The sequence below is a fragment of the Paralichthys olivaceus genome, chromosome 16 (assembly GCF_024713975.1).
Source record: "Paralichthys olivaceus isolate ysfri-2021 chromosome 16, ASM2471397v2, whole genome shotgun sequence".
NCBI classification, from domain to species: domain Eukaryota; kingdom Metazoa; phylum Chordata; class Actinopteri; order Pleuronectiformes; family Paralichthyidae; genus Paralichthys; species Paralichthys olivaceus.
The window spans coordinates 9,326,734-9,351,523 of record NC_091108.1 but is presented as its reverse complement, the minus strand read 5'-3'; the positions used below and the strand labels follow the sequence as shown (position 1 = coordinate 9,351,523).

General features: G+C 41.8%; 1 protein-coding gene across 1 annotated transcript in view; it reads left to right on the top strand.

The window, feature by feature from the left end:
• The window catches only part of phlpp1 (PH domain and leucine rich repeat protein phosphatase 1), a 41,618-nt gene that overhangs the window by 10,085 nt on the left and 6,743 nt on the right, over positions 1–24,790 (top strand). The window contains exons 2-8 of the mRNA XM_069510884.1: positions 14,854–15,050; positions 16,097–16,222; positions 17,360–17,508; positions 21,262–21,408; positions 22,774–23,001; positions 24,121–24,323; positions 24,674–24,734. Coding sequence (XP_069366985.1) covers positions 14,854–15,050; positions 16,097–16,222; positions 17,360–17,508; positions 21,262–21,408; positions 22,774–23,001; positions 24,121–24,323; positions 24,674–24,734 — 1,111 coding nt within the window. The remainder of the gene's footprint in view (positions 1–14,853; positions 15,051–16,096; positions 16,223–17,359; positions 17,509–21,261; positions 21,409–22,773; positions 23,002–24,120; positions 24,324–24,673; positions 24,735–24,790) is intronic.

Here is a 24,790-nt window from a genome sequence, read left to right as displayed (position 1 = left end):
TCTGCACTATCAAAGGAGTACAACAACATGGCGACCTTTGATATATCTCCCAGAAAAAAACTTGGATGCCTGCAACGTCCCAGTGGCTCGTTTCCAGATTTAGCTAAGCTACGAGAGTCCTTCATAGCCTCTGATAACAAATGGCATTAGAGGTTAAGCGCAAACAATAACAAACAATTATCTGCGTGTTTGCGGACCACCCTCAGGGAAAACTCTGAACGGAAGTCGTTTTACTGTCCCTTCATTGTGGATTAGCAGCTTATAATTTCAGTCAGTGGCACAAACTATATGTCACAGTCACCCCACACTGATCATATATTTCCTGGCGTCCCGGGTAATGTATTGTGATGGTTGTGACAGCGGATTTGTCATTAAACTTACAGCGAGCATTGTAACGGCACAGTTGCTCGTGTTATTTATGGAGATTAACTTGCTTTTCATTTGAGCCAGCGGATTAAACTTTAAAAAGTATGTCAGCTTTGTTGTATATGTGATTTTAAATGGCACAAATTTCATAGCCTTGTTTGGGAGGAAAACAGGTTTAGACAGGAGTCTCGAGCGGGTACAGTACCCTGCTCTGGTGCTCGTGTTGCTGCTGTTGACTTAAATCTGCTTTTCTCTGCTCAGGAATCTGCTTGTACTGGTAGCACATGCTCACACACACACACAGTCCGTCATTTCAGATGTGAATCCCCCCTGAATTGATTCCTAATTTCCTCCAAATTTTCACGTTTCCAAAATAAGCTGCTTAATGCAAACATTTCACTATCCATAAATTAGGAAGGTCATTTTTAGGGTCTAATTAAAATTTGACACGTCATAGAATTCACATTGCATTGATTGCTGCAACACAAACAGTCTACCTGATTACATTCTGCAGTTTTGCTCTTTTGTGACCTTTTAAAAATGTGTTTGCCTAATGGACATCCATGCTGGGATCGTGGACTTTTTGCTACATCTCCATTTTCTTGTTTTTTGTCAAAAATCAGATTAAAGTCTCAGCAGGAGGCCATAATAATACCGAAGGTTATTAGTAGCATAGTAATTACTCTTCTGTCAGGTACAGTTTTAATGGCATAACTGATTCTGGTGGCATTCAAATTAAGTTTTTAGTAATAATTAAAATTGCAAAAAAGAGCACTGTGCTCAAACCACATATCATGATGTCCAACTATGGGTGTGCTGTCATTGTTAAGTTGAAGTTCATTGGACTGAGGGTAATGGCATTAATTGCTTGTTGCTTCCAATTTGAAAGGCTCGATTTTGGACAGTTGTGTAGCGTCTGTCAGATTGACTTAAGGGGATTCACGATGCTGGTGTTCAGAAGGCGACACTTTGGGAAGCACTTCTTGCTCAAGGCAATATTGACTGTGACTATGGTCTTGTGAAAAGAGACCATGAAAAACGGCGAGAACAGAAAGAGCTGAGGAACTCAGACGGTCGATGAATGGAATGTCCCCCGCTTCATTTCTATCAGCGACAACCATTATTAATGCAGTGGTACAAATGAACAGGGGAACCCAGGGCGACAAACAGGCGGGAGCTCCTGCAAGATAATTAATCACTGACATGCACATAAACACACACACACACACACACACACACACACACACACACACACACACACACACACACTCACACTCACACTCATAAACTCTTGCATGTGCATCCATGTGCACTCCACCACAATCATCTCTAACCTTTTGGACGATGTCAAAACTTCCCTGGCTCACCAATTAACGTTCTCATCTCACCCCTGTAGCCTCCGTATCAGAGGGAGGTGTCATCAGCCTGCTCCTTTATCGCAACTGTTCCCTCATCCCTGGCTCTCGTATTTCACCCTCCCCTGATGCACTTCCCAGGGGGGGTTGAAAGCGAGGTGGGTAAATGTAAAAAACCCTCTGTGTCTGGGAGGGGGTGGGGGGGTGGGTTATTGTACTGGTGCTTAAGATTACAATACCTCACTCCACTTGCTTTCTCGCCATCTCTAAGCCCCCATAAGGCGCTGCGCTTTATCAGAGCTGTGTGGAGTGCTGCAGAGACAGGCTGCTGTTGTACACAGGCCATTAGCAACTCCTGAGTGACAGAATGCGGAGGCTGAGGTGACACAGTGACGCTGCCGATGAGCAACCAGTGTCCTAAAGCATGAGATAATATGCGTGTTTGAGACACCCCTTGTTCTCCATTAAGGTAAAATGGTAAAAATATGACAGCTGGATAATCTGAAAATCCTAAACTTGTTGACTGCCTGTTGTTTTTTGTCAACAGAGAAATCTTCCCTTCATCTGAGCCCAATAAAAACAAAGAAATGGCTTTGAATTTGAGAGCCCTGCATTATTGCATACTTTTAAACACAGCTGCTAGTGTTTGCCTCCCCAGAATAATCTTTACAGACTCAGGGTGTGGAGTTTAATAGATTGAGGGCATTTATAAGACAATTGAAGTATAATCATATGCTGCATCGTGGGAAAAATAGGATCCAGTATTTCTGGAAGTTGAGCAATACGAGTAATAAAACCATTGATTTTAACTGTTCCTCCTCTCACCTTTGTGTTGGTGCAATACCAAGTAGCTGTAATATCCCTTTGATAAATAACATTTTTATTTTATTAACATTTGTGTTTTCATTTTATTTTTTATTTTTTTAAGTTTAAGTTTTTGTTCAAATATATGATATCAAGCCTCAGTTACATTTTATTGTCACTCTTTTAATATCTGCATCAGCCCACAAATATCCTTATTGGTCAGGCTCTAATATATATGTATATATGTTTCAAATCCACGTTTTTCATCTTTGGCACATATGGATCTATAGATGAAGCTTTATTATAGTGTTACATGTGGTATAATGGAGCTCATTATGGGGATGTAAGCCTCGAGTCATACCTTGGTTATAAGCTTCTCTAGGCAGAGAATCTTTCTCAATGTTGTCATACACTGCTTGTTGACTTGTGGGATTTGCTACTTGCATCTTGCTACACGCCGCAGCTTTCCTCTGTGCCATTTTGCGTACCGTGCCCCCCATGCAAGCCTGATTATGTGTCCTCATGTGTTAGCAGAGGTCTGTAAGACTGAGGGCAAGTGCTGCATCATTCATGAGTGTGTGCCACCCTGTGCCTGGACTTCAGTGACCCGTAGCTGTCAACAGTGTATCCTTGAACGTGATGGCACAGGCTGTGCTGAGGACACACTGCAGGGACTGCTGGCATGTGTAGGGCTGTGGGAGGGGCCAGGGAATGGGTGTGCCAGTCGGGGGCTGGAGGAAGCTGTGGATGCAGAGGAGGCCTGAAGAGAATACTTATATTAAATCGGTGCACTATGTGACACACTTTGGAGCTTCTCTTTCCACTTACTCTGACTATATCCACACAACTAAGTTTTAGCTTTAAATTGCTTCAGACACTGCCGGATCAGTTTTAGTTTGAAGGCACTGGGGCTGTATTGCAGTATGGATTGGCAAAAATGCATAAGCTTGGTTCTTATCATTAATGATTTAACTGCCAGCAGTGAAAGCAAAACTTTGTTAACAAGTAAATGTTCCACATCATTGTCGACCCAAGAAAATAAATCTCTCATCTTTCTTCCTTGTTTAAACTGGCACTCAGTGTGATATGCCTTTCAGGTGAGTTTGTAGAATTATTACGGATACAGAGCTTTAACGCTCGTCTGGATGGAGATCGTATTAGTATGGATGTAGCCTCTGTGTGCTACCTTAAGCCAGATGGAAAGTGCACTGAAATATCAAAAAAGAGGGCTGTGGTGTGAAGAAAGAGAGGTCAGGTCATGAGTAAGCTGGGCTGGAAATGGTGAATACCTGCAAGGGCCCGCTCATAAAACATTAAGTCAGACTTGAAATCTTAAGAGAAGGAAGTAGGTAGAGGATTAGAGTGTGGATGACAGCTGGAGATAGTGAAACCTGACGTTATATACCTAGGGGAATGGGTAATGGAGGAAGATGAGTAAGGAAAAACTAAAACATTTCAGTTCAGCTGAGACCTTCCTTGCCCTCTGAAACATTAAAATATTCACACACGCATAGTTTAAAAACCTTTCTGGTTATAATCTGTGTGTGAGTGAGAGCAAGCAAGACAGAGGCATTACATAAGTGGGCTCTCCTGCCAATTTACTATCACACAACAGTAACTCAGTTCACACGTGTGCAGGCCCGCTTTATTTTGTGTGTGTGAGAGTGCAGGCTCCCGTTTGTTTCTCACACATTCATGACCTCCTGGTTATTCATTATTCCCCAACATACAATATTCATCCCTCATCCGCACCAGTGAATGCATTTTTGAGTCAATCTCCACGGAGCAGCATTACATAAACACTGGGTTTGATGGAGAATACATCTGACCTTTAGCTCAGAAGATATTAAGCACACACTGTAGCCGACTGAGACATCAAAGTGTTTTAACCTGGAACAAAAAAAAGCATTAAATTAACCTGAAATTATGTGATGTAAGGTCTTCAGTAAATAAACCTTTCTGTCCTCTTGTAGCATCTCTGCTGATAACAAAATAATTTTGCGAAGAATCAGTCCGACAAACCCAGAAACACAAGCAGGGGAATGATCTTTCAGGTTGTTCAGTTTTACCATTTCAGTTCTAGGTGATTATCATAACAACGCAAAGTCCCAGAGCTCATGCTTTATTTCATGTGAATCCCCTAGTGCAGGTGCACACCACGTGAATCCAATAGAGGAAAGGCAGATTCTTCTTGGCAGTGATGATGTCATTTACCATACGAATCCAGTTATATTGGGTTTGATATTATGAAAATATTGTAATTATTAGTAATGTAACTTACTGTTTACTGTATTTGTCGCTGCCATCAGTCGTGAAAGGAATGGTTTGTGTGAGCTATATTTATGTGTCTGTCTAATTCTATTTGTTTCAATGGTTATTCTCTGTGAGGATTCTCTCTACTATACCAAACTTGTGTGTTTTATCATAATTCATTATAATTAACAGACTAAGTTCTTGAGTCAACATTGACTTATTGCACTTACTCTAGTTGTGCATCCTCTCAGTTTACATACAGTGTGATAACTGATAAAGGTCACAGCTTAAACAATACATAACTGGAATTATGCTTTAAAATCCACTCATGCATGATTTTATACAACTGTGCAATTCCTATTTTTGTCAGCTAAAGAGAATCTGCAGTAGTGTCTGTCTGACTGATAGTATTCTGTCTGTTTTGTGCCACTCTTAATGCTGAGGTTTACAGCTGAGTGCGATTAGCTGAGGTTGTGCAATGCACTTTCCTCCTGTGGGTCTTTCTGCCTCAGGTGACAGGATACGCCTGTAGCAACTCTTTCTCTATCTTTTTATACATCTGTTTATCTATCTATACATTATTGTTCTTTCTGTAGCTCCCACTATCTGCACTTTTACTGCAATATGCAACTATGTACCCTCATATTTTTCCTTCATACATTTATTATTATATATATTTATACAGATATATACACATTCCCCCACAAACATACTAAATAATTCATTTACAAGCTCAGCACTCTTTCAAAGCCTTGCAATCATACTGAGATTTACATCCATGCTTTCAATTACTGGATAGTCCACACTCGTGCACAAATACTTACACACATGATATATGCACGAGTAAACACAAAGGCATTTTTGTCCACCACAGTAGACACGGTGACAACATTTGCATTCACTTACAAACAAGCGAGGAGGTGAAAACAATCCCCAGAGCTCTTTGTGCGTGTGTGTCTGTGTGCGCCAAGCCAGCCGTTCAGTGGGCTCGTGTTTTTCAATGTAAGGTTTCGTAACACACACTCATTACATAACAGCGGCAGGAGTGGAGCTGGGAAGAGAGGGAGAGGAGGAGGGGAGCATATATCCACGTATACGTCAGCCTCAGACCCCCACCGATGACAGAGGGAATCACAGGGGGAAAATCTTCCATTTGTTTTCACATACTGTAGCCAACACCTGCAATTTAAAGCATCCATAACACAATTCTCGTCTCTGTCCACTGCACCGGCTTCTATTTTTAGGCTGATATTGATTGACGGACTTGATGAAGCATGTCCACAATGCAGTGAGTATCGTGAAGGACGGTGCTGCTGATGGAAACTGCTATTTCCTTTACTTAGGTGCATATAAATCATTCATTTAAAAATTCATAGCTGCACAACATGATTTATTATCCTCTTATGGGACCTTTCTAATTGTAGTTCCTCATTACAGCTGTCAGGCGTGAGTTATGAGTGAGATATGATTTCATATTTACACATCCTCTGCTTCTGCCCATGAACACAGATTAGCCTCAGGTCAACACAATCCGATGTGAAGATGTGACGCGGTTTGTTTGTGCAGAAAGTCATGCTAGAAATTATAAATTCAGGAGAGCAACTGCGTTTGCAAGTGGGTCAAATTCAAGTAAAAAAAAAAAATTTAATTCAGCATTACAGCGCACTGCAAATCCTCCTTCAGGTCATCACTGTGTTGTAATATATCCGCACACTGTCCCTACAGGCAGTGGAGAGTAATGCACTGACCTGATAGATGGAGCTGTACAATGCCTTTAATAGCAGAGGGGTGTTTAGTTCCCTTCTCCCCAGGGGCAAAGGGTAATAATGGTTTGATGGGGGAGATATTGCAGGCTGTGACCTCATTTGGATTCAGGATGTGTTTCACTGGACTGAAGGAGGAGGGTTTGTATAGTGTCTGCGTGTGTGAGACTGTGTGAGACTGTGTGAGACTGTGTGAGACTGTGTGTGTGTGTGTGTGTGTGTGTGTGTGTGTGTGTGTGTGTGTGTGTGTGTGTGTGTGTGTGTGTGTGTGTGTGTGTGCGCCTGCCTGTTTCTCTCTAACTGTGTCCTTACTGGTGACATGTGTAAGAGAGATGAGCTCTCAGAATTTGAGGCCATCCATCAAGCTATTAATTATCCACTTTGCCCACTCTCTGAGGATGGATGGACGCCTCATGGTCACCCGGACCGTGGCAGCAGATTTTCCCCAGAGTTCCCTGAGCCAAAAGAGCACTGCTGCCTAATGCTGCATCAGCAGCTGGTATCAGTGGAGATTGGGTGTAAGACGCGTCACCTCGGTCGTGCCGTTTAAGCTAAACGATTTTTAGTGACAGACAATAGACAGGAGCGCAAAGCAAAGGGTCACTCAGGTTTTACAAGAGGGACTAGAAGTACTCATCTAGTACACACACAAACTCTTTCGTCCCGTGAGTTATTGGTCGATATTGTTTTAGTATTTTCCTGGAAGTTAAAATTCTGTGCTTTAACCTTTACACACCCTTCTAAATGCAAAACAATCTGTTTACCTTTCATTGTTTTATTAATTAAATGGTTGATAAAAGCAAGCAGTAACATGAATGATTAAACAATCATTAATACTCATCTAGCTAATCAACTGCTTGAGGCGCTGTTCAAACACTAAAGAGTTTACAGCTGTTTGTCAAGATTTCCCCGTTGACTGTTCATAAGTGTTGATTTTGAATTAATATTCTGTCCTTATTACAGACTCAGTACCTGTTATTTTGTTGGAACGGTGAAAAATAAACTGAAATATCCACCTGATAATGACCAACCTTCAAAATTGTTACAAGTCATCTTGAAGAGAACGTGAACAACCACACCAAATCTTTATAGAAATTTACCCAGAATTGTACTCAGAGCAAAAAAATGTGTTGCCACAGGATAAGTCAATGGCGTCATCATCTGAAGAACATGATGTCTGTGCCATTCAATAATTATTCAGACATTTCTCAGCAATAGCTCGTGAAATCTTAGTTTTCCTTAGTTTATGTCTTGCATTTTTAATACAATTTATTAGTACTTCTATTCTCTTTTCTAGCATTGACTCAATAATCCCATGTGTAAAACAGTAAATCATCACATAAAACATCTCTTCCATGTGTGTTACAGTATTGCTTGATTTATATAGCATCATCATTGTTGTAAAGTCATTACTGCTGCCTGGTGCACTGGACTGGAACAGCTTGTTGTAGCTGCAGTTGTTCATACATCACCAGGCAAGCAGCGGTCTGCAGGAACCTTTTAGCGCCTTGAAACAAGTTCCTGGTCTTGACTAAAATGTCATTGTTGTGGCTAAAATAAATCTTTTGTTCTCTAGCTTGTCCTCATTTGATCTTTTGACTCCTGATCATTTGAACGTAGCTTCTGTTGCTGTCGAAATGAAGTCCAGTATCTTCAAAATATTAAAACAACATGTCAGCACCACATATTTATGTTGCACACAATTCAAAGTAGGGACATGGAAACACATAGGCCCATGTGCAAATATATTTATCGCACAAAGATAATGGAGAAGTATCTCACTTATTTCCCATGCAAACATGTACCTCATCTTCTTATCACTTTAACACAAAGAACAGCTTGAAACATTTCACACATTAACACCTCCTCAGTGCCAGAGGGGGAGGCATCCCATGGCACCTCTAAGGACCCGCTTATATAAGAACGTGGCAACTTTTTTAAAAGGATGTTAAATACTAATTAAGTATCACTCATTTCAGAAACTGCGAAGCTAAACGGCACTGCTGAAAACCTCCACTGCGTGTTGTGTTCACAGTTTAACATGTGCGTCGCCGTGAAAGGTGCGGAGAGGTAAAGTGCAATGTTTTAGGAAAAATGTGTAGCGCTTAGGTGAGTGCAGCGAGCAGCCCGTCACCCGCTGAGGCCTTTGCCACCTTCCAGCAACGCTCGTCAACCGCTGCCCGAGCAGACAGTTGGCTTAACACGGCCTGTCACTTTGGATCTGGGTAATCACCTCAAGTCATCCGAAGAGACTGAGAGAGACAGGGTGGTGAGATGGAGAAACAAATGAAGGAGTAGAGCGACTTAGGCAAAGAAGCAGATATATGGGAAGCACATCCGTCCCTTGCCTGCAAACATACACCTTGAAGTAGATGCATTTTGACATTGTGTGTGCATGTGTGTGTTTTGTAACAGGAGAATAGTGCAGCAGTTTGTGTCACAGAGTAACCGCTGCTCCTTGCTCAGTTTTATATCCCTTTCCATTTCGTTTCTCTACCAACTTCCCTAAACTCTAAAGTCCTCAACACCAACACTGTACGGATGATTGGATGACAAATCTCACAGTTTATTAGTGTCCTGTCCTCCATCAAGTTTGTATACATGCTTCTTTCATAGTTCGATCTTTAATAAGACTCAGTTTAGATTAAATTCAACAGAAGCTGAAAAAAAGCAGATAGGAGATAGTGGAGATATAAGGACCAGATTTATTTATAGGTCCTTGAGTCTTGCCATCCGGTGCATCACATCTGTCACTGCCTATAGAATAAGCATGTGTGCGCCTACGCATGTTTGTGCTCCGTTGCGACTTATGTGGGTCATGGATGCCCTACGGTACGGCATGCCCAGTCCTGTAATGGAGGTGTGCTGATGTCAGGTTGCATTTAGCAGGGCAGGGATGCATCCTTGTTGTTAGCGAGAAGATCCACAGGAAAGAAACATTGATCTGTTAAACGGCAGATGGATGGAGAGAGGTCAGCCATGGGTGCGGATTGCTAACTGTAACAGAAAACATGGCCAGTGGGGCATCTGGGAAGCAGCTTTGTATCCCGGCAGTGGAAACATTAGCCCGGAATACTGTCAATAGGCAACCATGAGGTTGTCTTTGAGAAAATACTTCCATATTGGTATCTATGGATGCTCACTATAAGTAGCAGCTGTTACACACTTGCGTATTCATTCTTGAACAATACAGTAATGTGTGTTTCACAGCCTTAACGTCCTCAATTGAAATGAAAAAGCAAAGTGCTTGTTTTGTCATTTCAACACTTCCCCTGTAATTGAGGAATTTATGTTGCAGAAATAAAAATTATCGCTTTAACAGCCATTAAAAAAGCTATTCATTGACTTTAATGTTTACATTTTAGAGCACGACAAGACAATAACTCGGATTTTTGGTTGTTGAGTTGTCTCCCTTTTTAAATGTATTTTCCACCCGTGCAACACAGTAGTGGGCCAGTGTATTTTAATCAGTGGTGTATGTCTATCTGTCTGTCCGCTACAGCGATAACTCGGGTAGTTTTAATCCAGTTTGGATTGTAGGGTCAAGACCTGTGATATTGTTATTATTATTATTATTTTCTTTTTTCAAATCCGTCAAAGGTCAAGGCCACAGCATCATATCAATGTTTTAGCCTAATGCTTATGCATGAATGCATGGGAAATTTAATGAAAGCTCTCTACACACATATATATATATATATACAGTATATACACATACTGTATATGGACTATATAAATTATCTTCTGTTCAATTCAGTCGGTGTTTTAATATTTTACTCTATAAAACCCATCTGTGCTTAAAGGTGAAAAGATTTGATACGTATAAATATATAAGGTGTAGCATCTCTCTACATTCAGATCACTGATTGTGTCTTTATGCTGTTGCAGGAATAGTTTTCATCATTCAAAGGGAGATTAGGAGGATAAGGCACTTTGTCATTGGTCTCGAGCGGTGGGGCTGCATACACATGGGTATTGGAATCAAGTGTGGAGTGGAAACTGTCTTTTCCTGATCCTGGGGAGAAGGGAAGGAAGCCCTCTCCAGTAACCAACACAAACACACACTGTAGTACTCCTGCTCCCACATGCTGTAGGTCTAGGAATAGACTATGACTGCTGAACATGAGCACACCCACCTTGCGGAGCCTGTCTATTATTTTTACATTCACATCTCATGCATCACCTATAGATTATAGGATGACCACCATGACTAACATCATTGCTGCTCAAAATATTTCTAGTGTAGGAGGCCAGTGGCTCCCACATTTGGAATAAAACTGTCTCTCCGTAACTTCCTTCCCCTAATGTACCCCGCTCGTCTCTGGTCCACCCCTGTAAACAGGATGCTCACGTGGGAGTCCCACCCGTCTCCCTGCTTCCTCCACTGTGCATTCCCATGGTCAAGACTGAAAGGTTTGCCTCCATCCAGTGTCCCACGTCCATGTGACATAGTTGTAAACTAGTACCTCTCCAACTTCTCTCATCACTAAAGTAGCCAACACAAGCTGTGCTGTTCTCCCTCTGAAAAAGAAAACCCCTCTCGCTGTTTCTAGCCCATCAAAATTCAGGGATGCACATATGGAGATGGTTAATCACCGTCACTGTGTCAGTGTGTGTGTGTGTGTGTTAGTGTGTGTGTGTGTGTGTGTGAGAGGAGGAGGGTGCATGTGTTTTGTGCATATGCTTGTGTGGGAGAGAGCATGTTCCAACAAAAGGCCTAAAAATAGTAGGAATATGCCCATGTGACATATTGAGGCTAAAAGCTTGTGAATAATTTGTCTAATGCAACACATACCCCCTTCCGATGCTCAGTCATGAAAATATGCTCCTGCAGGTTACCTCTGCCAGCCAGTTAAGTTGGAAAGAGGTAACAAGTCTGTTCAGTCACCCCAGTTGCTTTGTCTCTCTGGGAGCATGATATCTCATGGATTTAGATGGGATTTGGTGGATGAATGGCTCCTTGCCTTTGGATTTACTTGATCAGATATTGGTGGTGGTGATCTTGAATTTTTGTTCTCCCGATGTTTATTTTGGTTTTCATATAGAATGAGGATGAGGTTGATTGGAGACTCCAAACTGACCATTGTGTGAATGTGAGTGTGGATGTTGTCTCTCCGTATGTCGGTCCTGCATTCGCTAAATTGGCTCCAGTTCCCCAGCTACCTTTTTAGGTGCATGCTGGTAAATGATTCAAACTCCCCTCTTCATCTCATTTCCTTATCTTAGGTTTCTTATCAATTCCTTCCTTAAAGAAAACCTCAGTCACCAGTTTAACTCCCTTATCTAAACCTCTTAAGTGTGAGTGAAAACAAAAGAGGACATCGGATGCATTTTATCCATTGCATTGTCAGTTACTCACCTGCCACGTCATGTCAGCAATGCAGCTGGTGCATGAAATATAATCACAGTGAATAGGATCAATGGTCACAACTATGAAAATAAGACCAAGCCCTTTTCCACTTTCCACTCGGTCAGAGCTTGTACCACTGTGTACATATACACACAGTATTACAAAGGCCTGCACTTTTAGTGTTCCTGTGGAGTGGATGGTAATGATGACCTTTTTAAAGAGAGATAAAAACCTGCTCCCTGCAATACTCAACTTGTTTCAGAAGTGCATTTAAAATAGTGTGGAGCAGCAGAGAAAAAGGGAACAACAATCAAGAAGGGACAGTTTGCCAATTGTTAGGCAGTGCAAGTAAGACACAACAAAACAGTTAGCAATGTTTACTGACTTCTGATTTTATTTTATCCCCAAAGACAACAATATATAACAGGTCCATATCATATCATATCCTGATTAATCGTTAAAATATATTTAGCCATATTAATATCTAGATAATGATTATCAGGTTTCAATGACTGCTGTTAGTGCTATAGAACAGATAAAACATATGAGAAAGAGGTTTGCTGTTATGCAATGTACACTGTCATATACAGGATATTGTAGATTATAGGTTCATAGCTTTGTGCAAAGTGTTAGATTTATTTTCATTGCTTGGCAGGTGTATAAACAGCCCCTCAGGTAAGACACACATCTTTATCTCCAGAACCACCCACTTGTGTTCAAGTAGTTTACACATGACTTGGAGTGTTTTCAAATCTTCAAGTGTCATTTCGTGAGTTTTTTCATTCCATATGGATGAAACATTAATGCCAGATTGCAGTATTATGTTATGCATGCTGTTTGGAAGGTCTTACATATATGTCTGATGTATGTGGCATTCTCTCACACCTTTTATTCAGAAACTTAAATAACGAAAGATAATTTAAAGCTGCTCCATCCCTGTGCTCTCATGTTGTCCAGAGGTTTGTGCCGTACAACATGCCCACTGATAGTTGTCGTTGTTTAAGCATACCAAGGCAGCTCCCCCTCAAACATTCCTGATCAACATTCGACAATAGCGTGTTTATGTTACACACTCAGCGTTTAGTCAAAGTACATATCCTTTTGTAGTAATATTGATTGTTTGTAGCGCAGAGGAAAGGTCAATTCGGGGTGAATTCATTTGTGTATAAGTGTGTAAAAATCATTAGAATAAAATGTGCATATATTGGCATGACCTCAGGTTTGGCCACATCAGCTCATATAAGCAGACCTCTGGTCAGAAGGTTGTTAAGGTCTGCTGAGTGTGTTGGATAAGAGCAGCGTGCAGTACAGTACTTTACTGCGTTGGCCTAATAGACGGCATGTGAAAAACCTGAATTATTTAAAGCCGTGAGATTGTGTGCACGTTCACACTTGTTCACCCTACGTACCTTATCTTCTTCTCTTTAATTCACCTCTACACCCTCTGAATCACCGTGCATGAAAGTGCGAAAAAGACAAAAGCCACTTTTGCCTGTTGTCCGTATGAAAGGTGCAAATATCTTTTTGTCGGCAGATCAAGCTTGATTGATGGTTGTGTAAAAGAGAAAGCCAGCATGACTGGAGAGGATGACCACACTATTGTCACATGTTACGCCTCTGATTGCAAAAACGCTTGCATGCTATGTGAAATCACACACAGGGAAGCCAATATGGTGGCTTGTTGGGTTTAGTGTAAGCAAGCGAAGCTGTTATTAAGGGGGACTTCTTAATGGATATAGCAGGACCTCTACAGAAAAGAGATACAGCTAGTTTACAGCGGGTCACGGTACTAGACACTTTTTCTAAGGCCGTATTTCACTTGAAAGGGAAAACTTTGACCAAGCCACGAAACTTCGTCCAAATGGAAATACTGTGATGTTAAAAAAGAATATGACTAAAGATAGAAGGGAGAAACCAAAAGCTAGGCAGCTGGACAGATAGAAAAGAAACGACATGGCACATGCCAGCTTGGTGAGTTTTTTTGCGTAGGTGGAGGTAGACGGAAAGCAGGTGGATGTTTAGACAGAGCGATAAGACAGCCTGGCTGACAGAACGCCTGATAAGCAGCCTGACTGTCAGGTTTGGCAGGCTGGTGGCGAAGCAAGAGAACAGGGCATGGAGGAGAGAAAGACAGATGGCTTAAACCAAATAAAGGCAACTCAGTAATTCTAAGAGCATAATTTAGAATTGGTGCACCTGCTCTTGAGTTTGCCACTGAGAGCTACACTGAATGCAAATCTGGACTATTCAGTTCTATGTAGGACAAGCAAGGCTGACAGTTGTGCTGAATTTAGATCTTGTGCTAAGACAGCACTGACCACTGTGGGTGTATTTCTCATATTTTGGCATTGTGTAGTAACTAGCAGGGTAATTTTTAGCAAAAAAAAGCGTCCCAGACTAAAGGATCTCAACAACCATTGAATGGGTTGTCATGAAGTTCTGCACAGACATTCATGGTATCCAGAGGATAAAGCTTAACAATGTGATGCATCTGTTGCCAGCTGCAGATCAAAAGTTATCTCAACAAAAATAACTTTGGACTAAGATGTTGATGGTGGTGAACATAATTTGTGATAAACAACACAATGTTAATTTTGGGATCGTGTGCATGTTAGCACGCTGATGTTAGCATCTGGACCACGCCTTAGCCCAGTTGTCATGTAAAAGATGTAGGCACTGGACAGGAAATTGTGTTGTTCTGAAACTAGTGAAGACATTTACTTTGTGCTTGGTGTTGCTGTAGGCATAAGACATTTAATCTTGCTTGCCTTGATAAAATGTTTTGTGTTTCTGTGTTGAAGATTACTGTGTTCATATCAACCACTCCCCTAATTGTTTTTTATTCAGTGGCTGTATGATTTTATGTCATTCTTTTCAATTATCTAATCATTTTCCAGGCCTGCGTCAAGGTCACATCTATAGTGCTGCTAACCACATCATGTATCTTGTCTTTATGTTTCAGGGAAACCCCAAAGCATTGAGAGCTCTGAGCGGGTCCAGCTGTCAGGGACATACAACGTTCGGAAAGGGAAGCTTCAGCTACCGGTCAACCGCTGGACCAGGCGGCAGGTCATCCTGTGCGGCACCTGCCTCATCGTCTCCTCTGTTAAAGAGAGCCAGACAGGGAAGATGCATATCCTGCCGCTCATTGGAGGAAAAGTACGTGAAAGGCGCACCACAGCAGGGAAATAACTTGGATTGCTCCTCCTCCTCGTCTTTATAGTGTTGTGTAATTTATGCTTTGGATGATAAACTCATAATGTCATATCACCATGGACTGACCTGACAAAGTGTCATTACCCTCTACAAATGTCTACCGCAGGGAGGTTTGTCCTCTGCGACATTTTTCGTTCAGCAACTGTTTGTCCTTAAGTTTGTCGGCTAGTAAGGCTCCCTGCTTTGTTCACTTCAGTTCAAGGTCAAACAGAAATGATGCAAGCCAGGCTCCACAAAGTCAAAATGTTTTTTTTGTCCACTTCTCATCTGGAGTCGAGACATGCAATAATCCTTAGTGTAATGGATCCCTATTACATCCAAGTGGCTTTATTTCTCTCTATAAACCACCTGCCTAAAAATGACCTTTATCTGTTTATTGCTTTATGGATCTGTGTAAGCTCCGAGGGCTCCTCTGAATGTCCCTTTTATACTCGTCTGCTCGACACAAAGGACACTCCATACTCCGCCACACCTAGTTCTTAAACATTTCTCGAACAGCACATGACCTCTAGTCAACCATTCATGCAAAGAGTGCCTCTGCATGTGCCTGTATGTGGTGTGTTTGTGGGCATGTGTGCCAGTATTCTATTCAGTAAGTTAACCAGTCAGCCATTCATTCTCTGCGTGCGACTCTGCGTGTGACTCTGCGTGTCTAAAAAGCAATTTCACATACATTTATTCTTGCTCATGTCACGCACATCATATGATCATGCGTGCCTTATATATTTTCATGAGTATGCTTCCGGCTGGGTGCATTTGTTTACCCTGCAGTCATTTAGCATCTTATTTCCTTCAGCAGAGGCCATTTCGAATAAGAGATAATCTATTGAGACGCCAATGTGTCAGCTTTTCCTCTCTATTTCCTCCCTCCCCTTCTTGCTATTGTCTGACTCTATATGCATGGGTTTATCATTTATATTCAGAGTGGGGGTCAGAGATGTCAGTATTTCAGACTAACATCAATCCTGTGTGTGTGTGTCATGCTGCAGGTGGAGGAGGTGAAGAAGCACAATCACTGTTTGGCCTTCAGCTCAGCGGGCCCTCAGAGTCAAACCTACTACGTCAGCTTTGACAGCTTCACGGAGCACCTGCGCTGGCACAGACACGCTGCCAAGGTACTGGCTGTGTGTATGTGGATGGGAGTAAGACGAAGAAAAGTTGGAGAACATGAGCATATGCTCCCCAGTGATTCTTATGGGTCAGATGCATGGTATATTAGGGGTGATTGCAAGTTGAAGTATGAAAATATGGGTCTGCAATCCCACCGCCTGAGATAAGTAGACTGAAAAGTGCACATTTCACTACTGTCCACTCTGTAGTATACACTTTAACCCAAGTGTCACTGGGAGCATAAACACCACTCATGTCTTTCTGTCTCTCTCTCTCTCTATCTATCTATCTCTCTCTCTCTCTTTCTCTAATTTGAACTCAAGTAGGCCATAGCCAGAAACCCTCCTTTCTAAATATTAACAGGGACATGCATGTCACCAGCACCCAGAGGGCCACTCAGAATAGGAGCCTGGAAAGAGGCAGCACGTGCCCCAGTGACAACTGCTAAGCCTCTAGCTAACTCTGCTCTGAAAGTTCACACACTGTAGATTTTGTCTCGAGCCCGATTTAATGTTTATGCATTTCATAGACAGAACAGTAAGTGCATTTATATTTCCTCAGTTCAAGTTCTATAAACGTGGTTGTATTTGTGTTGTCTCTGTGCTGTTTTTATTGAAGTTTATGGTTAAACTGTAAAATATCAGAACTCAGTTACATTTCTGTCTAGATAAAATTGTTTTACATATATTAGTCTGCATCTCCCTCCATAAATCCCAACTGGTTGGCCTATAATTTTCTCAGATACAAAGACTTGCAGAGATGCTGTCGTTTCATTGTAGATTTCAGCTTCTGTGTTCCTGTAAATTTGATAAACAAATGACCAGAGGTTAACTGCTCCACACACCTGCAGCTAGCTAGATTAGGTGATGATGTAATGTGTGATGTTAGGTCACTAACCTGTGGGACTTTCCCTTGACTTCTCCTGACTCTCTAATCCTAAAACGATTTGCTGGTGAATGACATATGACCCTTTAGCAGAAGGCTATACACACACAATCACACACAGGCACACATGCACACACACAGTAAACCATTTGAGTCGTGTGGGAGCGATAATCCTGTTAACTCTCTTTCGTTCTCTCTTTCTCTCTCTTTCTGTAACCTTCTCCACCCTTGCTGCTTTCCTTGCCACCTCCATCTAGATGGTGTCCCAGAGAATAAACTCGGTAGACCTGTCTTGCTGCAGCCTTGAGCAACTTCCTACCAACCTCTTCTACAGTCACGACCTTACCCACCTCAACCTCAAACACAACTTCCTGCCTGCTGACCAGCGGTTGCAGCAGCTGCAGAGGTACAGTGCCATCGTAAATCTACAGTAAACACACCTGGGGCTGAACTGTAAGGACTGGGCAGGATGGGTAGGAAGAGGTGAACAATAAGAAGGGTTGCATTACAGGTTGAGGAGGCCGGGCGGGGGGGTTTGAATTGGCTGATTCGGGCAAGATGAGACTTGAGAAGGTTTAGCAAAGCTTAACATAATTTGGCCACAGCAGAAAACGGGCAGGACTGTTTGTACATGGAAGAGAGAGACGGGACACATCAAGGCTTTACTGGACACAGCAGGTCATGGCTGGCTGCTTTGGAGTGCTACAGCTTTTGCCTACAGTTTGCAAGCCATCGATCTAAGCAGCCTGTGGCAGTTGGCACACGGAGACAGACGAGGCTAGCCAGGGCTGTGCTATAGCAGGCCAGGCCAAACGAGCTCAGAACCGAGAAGGGTAGATGCATCTGCAGGGAGGCTTTTAATGTCCCTGGCCTCCCTCACTCTCTCTCACTGTGGGCACCATCTGCTGCATGCTTATCATGCTCACAGATTAAAGCTTGCATCCAAGACTTTGTGTGTGTGTGTGTGTGTGTGTGTGTGTGTGTGTGTGTGTGTGTGTGTGTGTGTGTGTGTGTGTGTGTGTGTGTGTGTGTGTGTGTGTGTGTGTGTGTGTGTGTGTTAAACACGCGCGTTAAACACGCGCGAATGTCTCAGAATTTCTCTCTGAAAATGATCGGCAGAAGTTTGCAAAAGATGAATTAATTGTGTGAATCTGATGCCTTAGTATGTGTATGCAGAATGGAGCATGTGCGTGTGTGCATGCGTGCGTGTGTGTGTGTGTGTTAGGGAGAGGGAGAGAGTTGCTTGCTTGTATGAAACAGAAACAGTGGCTGCGGGCTACAGATTTTGGGTCAGTGCATACACAGTCTTGATACAGTATGGCATTCTTTGTTTTCTCTATGAGATGGCTGTTCATCTTTTTACACAGTCACGATGGAGATTTATCTTCCTTATGGGGACAAAAATCAAGTCCCCTTATTTTAAATCATTACTTTTTAAGGTGAATACATTTTAAGGTTAAGGTAATAGTTAAAGTAAGGGACGCAGTATTTTCCTATTTTCCCTCTGAGGTTGTGTATGCTTTATGTCCTCCTGATAGAAAGGATGGATGAGAAGGAGATCCTAGTTTTTAAATATGTCCATTTGAATAATGAAGATATAGATGATGTGGGAAATATTTGTAAAATCTAAGCAAGTGATTCACAGCTCCCCTGCTGGACAAGCAAGGTAACATCCATTTAGCTTTGCCAAACCCTAAGTAGGCTCATCCGCGTTTGACCCAGCACGAGAGAAAAAGAGGTCAGTAATGAGAAAGAGATGAATAGTTAGCTGAAAATAGAGGGCTTTTGACATATAGAAGCATGTAGCAGAGTCAGTGGCGTATCCTCTTTGCCCCTGAGAGACTGAAATCAAAAGAGCTGGAGCCACAAACAATAATCCGCTGTGTGCAGCCAGTATGAATGTGGGTGTATGTGTTTTGGTGTGGGGAGCTGTGTGAGAGTCTGTTTTTGTTTCAATACAAACACTGGCCTTCTCTGACATCTAACATGGAGTCATAGTGCTTTGTATTTTTCCAAGAGCAATGGAATGTGTGAACCTGTCACATGCCTCTCCCCTTCCTCTCTCTCTGGCCATATAATAACTGGTGGGTGAACTGCCAATCAGATATGCATAATCAGTTGTCTGGGATACTGGCTCTTTCCTCTGGCGTGGTTTTGTCTTCCCAGCATGCATCTCTCACTCTGAGACAGAGGTCACCTCTCACTGAGGGCAATGCATGGCTGACATCACCTGACTTATAACTGAATCGTCTGCCTGATTATTTACATATCCATGACAGTTCAGGGAGTTACAACAGACATAAACATCAAGGGAGTGAGTGGGGGAAGGAAGTCCGAGTAGTGGCAGAAATAAAATAGTTTTTTAAGTGAAGGGATTAAAGTTGCTTTAACTGTCTAACCAGAAGAAGTGGCCAAAGACAATATGAACAAGTCTTTTTTTTTTCTCTTCACCAACTCACAAAACAATCATCTAACTTTTAGCTGGTTGTGTTCCACTACATTCATCTAGTTGCTAACTTTGTCTGTCTGTTGTTTGTTGCTGTGTACAGTGGGTTTATCTGATCTTTAGCTGAACATAACAAAGCAAATATATATAAATGAGGATCGTGACAGGAGTTTCATACTGCAATAACAAAACAACGAGCTTAACGACCTCAAAATGCTGCTGTGGTGAACCATAGTCATGTTTAATAATTAAATAACAAATACTGATTAACAGGTTGAAACCTACGCCGACAGCTATTTTTGAATACTTGAGACAAGCTGTTAATAACATAATTACCATATAAAGTTATGTATAACTTGTTAGCAAACAAGTTTCGAAGGCATGAAACAATGCTGCTGGGTTTCTATAACACCTAGTCATTGTTGTGTTTGTGTATCTAGGGCTTAGTTTTGTAGTTTTGGTTTTAGTGTTATTAAGCCAGTTGTTAAGTTTGTCTCTCTGCTGTTTGTGTGCAGGCCTGTCATATATTTGGTTTATCAGGACTGTTCGCTAATGATTGCATGTTGTTAAAGCTGCTAGTAAGATAATAAGCTAGTGCCAGTAAAGTTAAGGGCCAAAGCAGCAAAACATTAAGTTAAAAGGGGCTAAAAGGCTCCAAAGAACGAAGATGAACCATAGAGTTGCTTTATAATTTAACAGGAAAATAAAACTATGGCTACTTTAAAATTTCAAACCAAGCATCAAAGACAACAATAACTAGATCTATAGGGAACTGCATATTTGGAGATGAAAAAATGATGAGGCCTCCTTTAAATACACAAGGAAAGAGCGTAGCATGATAGGATAGAATGACAAAGCGTGACACAGACAAGGGGAGCGTCTGGGGAGGAGCTATGAGCATTACTCAGCAGATTGCAGAGGTTGATTTAATAGCGGAATGACATTTTCCCACACACCCCCACCCACCGCCTGCAGGAGTCACCCTCAGCTGGAATTACTTGGCCACCCTAATCAATAGCCCTGACATCTTGTTTGCCTTTTTCTCCATCACCGTGATATACTGTGTGTGCATTTGTGTTGTGTGTGTTTGTAACCTGTGTGTGCACATGGGGATAAAAACCTGACATTTTGCCAGTTTCAGCAGCTGCTCCAGCCGGCAGTACTAATGTGGTCTGCTGCCAATCTCTGACTTGACATAGCTGCTTTATCTGTGGTGCATGATAGGTGATAGCAGGTTGCCTGTGCGTGTGTCTGTATTTGTGTAGATGGATAATTAAGGACAGAGAGAGTCCTTTCCCCCCTGCTCCGCCTCATTCCCTTGGCTACCGCCCCACTGAGGGGCTAACCCATCTGAAGGTCACCGCTCTGCCATGGGACACCACGCCAAATGCCACTGGTCATCGGTGTTTGAATGAAAAACACAGATGTCAATGTCATGCTTGTTTGCTCAACAATCAAATACGAAGGTTTAGTCCAAAGGAAGGCTTTGTTCATGGGTGTGATGAGTCTACCTGTGTTTTTCACTTAAACAAATTCAGTGTTAGCTTCACTTTGCCCATGAATCTATTTCATTAATATATTTATGAACATCTTCTCTCCTGCAATATTAATGTCGACAAGATACAACTACATCTCCAATCACTCTTCTGTTCTTCTCTTCTCATGTCTCCTCTCAGTCTAAGCTCCCATTGATTATTTTCTGTCATGTTTCAGGTTTTCCCGTCTGCGAAGCCTCAACCTGTCCAACAACCATCTCAGTCAGTTTCCCCTCGCCATCTGTGACATCCCCACCCTGACGGAGGTCAACCTCAGCTGTAACTACCTGGCCTCTGTGCCCAGCTCCGTGGGAGCTATGTCCAAGTAAGTAACAACAGGAGGTTGTTGACACAGGTCTGATGTGATGAGACCCCACTGTATGTCTCAAGATCTAAATCTTTCACCTACCTGAATCATAAGTTCATACACATTGTAGCTCTATATATTACACCACATCTGGTCCTACTCTGTTACTTATTGAATTATTGATTTTGTTTTATGTGTTTACCTTCCCTCTCCCTGTTATTGGTTGTTACGGGTTTGCCACTGTCATGAGACCAGTGTTTGCACTGATGTCAGGGCTTTGGAAACAGACCAACTATATTTTTTCTAGTTTGAGTGTCAAAAGTTTATATAGTCAAATGTTGCCAAACAACAAGCACATCACGTAACAACTGTCATGGTGCACTTTGCTACTTTCAGCATGTGATTTAACAGCATTGAAACTTGCACTGATCATCTGTGGTGTGAGTGAGTCACAGCCTTGTTCCTGGTCGGTATCATTTCTCCTTGCTGTATTTATATATTCTCTTTTTCTTCTACTTTATTCTGGGCTAATCTGTTGTACAGATCTTTTGAGCTCTTCCTCTAATATTTTGGTAGTTTTTAATTGCAAGCTTCTTGCATGTCCTTGAGGAATCAAATGCCAATAAAACACTCATTTCTATTTCATTAATCTTTTGATGTTGGCTGAGAAATTATTTTTTGATGTCTCTGCCACCCAAAATTAAAAAAAATCTTCATTCCAGGCCATGATTTTCAATAGGACAGATCAAGCTTTTCATTTAAAGTTGAGCTCCGGTATCGACCACCTTCCTAGTTGAAAAACCCTTTTACTCAATTCAGAAAAACGTGTCCGCTAAACTGTTAATGGAATAAGGGCCTGAACTCACAGGAGGCGTCAATCACTCCATGGATGGTTCAAGATGTCACTGCTTAAAAAAAAAGACTGGACTGGAAAATATACCAAGCATTTTAACGTGGTATATAAAGAGCTCAAGTGATAAATGTTTATGGGTATTGTGCCCCTTTAGAACAATACAGGATACAGTATTCCTCTGTAATGTAGATTAATCAGTACTGACAGCTTGGTTTGGACTTGTACTTCAAATTTAAATGATTTGAAAATATATACACTGGTATGTGGTTTGAAACATGATGAAATGAGAAGTTAATCTGCCTGAATGATCTGGTATGCCTGTAGATTCCTGAAGTGGCCAGTAGGGCATTTATGATGCTACTGCCACCTGCTGGATATTAAGTTTAGTGATCATGAGTATTGAGTATTTGAAATAGCCCTTATCAGTACAGTGGCATTTCCCCCTCAGAGCTACTTTCTGTGAAAATGAAGAATCATCATTTCTTATCACCTCTTGAGGTCAAAAGTCTGATTTCATGTTCCTCTCTCAGCTTGCAGACGTTCCTCTTGGATGGCAACAGTTTAGATGAGCTGCCCAACGAGCTGGGATCCCTCCAGAGGCTGAGCTACGTAGGTCTGTCCTTCAACCAGTTCAACCACGTTCCCCAGGTGCTGGAGCGTTTGACCTCCATGGAGAAGCTGTGCATGGCCGGCAACAACCTAGAAACACTCGTCCTGCAGAATTTCAGACTGCTCCGAGTCAAACACATCGATTTAAGGTACAACAATACGTGCAATATTTAAAAAAATGTACTGATTATATATGATAGGGTGTTTATAATTATTCTCTGACATGTCATAAACGAACATCACGTTAAATCCTCAGCCATACATGTGTCAAACACTGTACTCAATGACCCGTTATCCCACTAATGATGGAAACAATAACACTAAGAAGAAGCCAAAACGTGATCAGACAGCCGGACAGCACGGAATCAGGAAATCATTTGCCTGTAGTGGCTCCATCAGGTGTCTTCGCATTGAGTGGAAAAGCACAGAGCTGTGGTGACTTGCAGTATTCTCCAGTTAATACTTGACTTCTTCTGACTTTGTTTAAACGGGGTCAGTAAATAGGTTTTCTAACGTTTCTCACCTGTTGGAGCAAAGATCACGTGGCATCTCTGATGCGGTTGTGGTCCTATTTGGAAACCACAGTGCTAAAAGTCATGTTAAAGTTAATGTATTTGAGTTTTGACTGTTATATTTATATATATAACTTGAAGAAGGTATCTTGGACTTAAGGGAATTGTTATAGGCAATTTTTAAATTAAACTTCAAATGGATTAAAATTAATTTATGAAAAATAAAACAGATTATTTCCCTCATTTAATATATAGAGTTCCGGCCCCCCTACCTTCTATTCATGAAAAAGAATCAACAGAATAATCAACAGGTGTTTTGCAGCCCCAATGAAGTCAATGGACATCCATTATTTTTATTATTAAAGATCAAATCAGAATTATACCAGTTCTTTCATGCTGCTTCCTTACACAATAAGAGCATTAATACAGAGTTTATGGCTGGTTATTTTTAGATCAATCCAGCATTATTGTTTATTTTAAAACACCCAACATCTCTTTTTATGTGACTTTTTAATTTTATATAACTAGTTACTGCATGCTGTTGCTTTCATCTGAAACTATAAATTCTGGTATTTGTTTATGGAAGAGAATAATATTTTCATGTCTAAATCAGTTTCCTCAGAGTTAAACAGAACTCAAGCAGCAGCGCAATATATCAAACACCTGAGGCATGTTCCCTGCCTCGTAAGAAAGGTTACAACCTGTGCAGTTCAGCCGGAGTTGAACCTTCGCTTTCCTCCCTGCCCCCTCTGTCAGGCTGAATAAAATCTCCAGCATGGTGCCAGATGAGCCTGACCTGCTGAGGCACGTGACCCAGCTGGATGTGAGGGACAACAGGCTGACGGACCTGGACGCCTCAGTCTTCCCCAGACTGGAGGTGCTTCACTGTGAGAGGAACCTCATCTCCAGGCTGAAGGCCAAGGGTTGCTTGCTCAAAGGCATCTACACTGCCAACAACGGTGGGTTTGGCACACACAGCGTTTTAAGTTCTCTACAAGGGCAGTCACATGTGCTTAAAAGAAGAAATGTTCCCTCCCATCCCGCTCACATCTCCACCGTTCAACCTTTTTCTTTTACAAAAATCACTGATATGAATCTGTCCTCTCTGAACCTTTAACGTCTATCTAATCTCACTCCAATAGTGTCTTTCCTCATACATTCAGGACATGCTGCAGTCTCATTGTCCCTCTCCCTCAACAACCTGTCACCTTCCTCCAAACTCCCCCCTCCATTTTCCCTCCACCTGGTTCTTGTAATAGATTGCCTCTGTCCTTGCTGTAGGTTAATGTGTTTGGATTTCTCCCCACAGAGCTACGACAACTGGATGTCAGTCCCGTGCCTTCCAATCTCAGCTACATGGATATCTCGAGGTGAGAAAAATCTGATGCAGCACTAATTGGAAAAACTATTTTGAAAATGAAGCTCA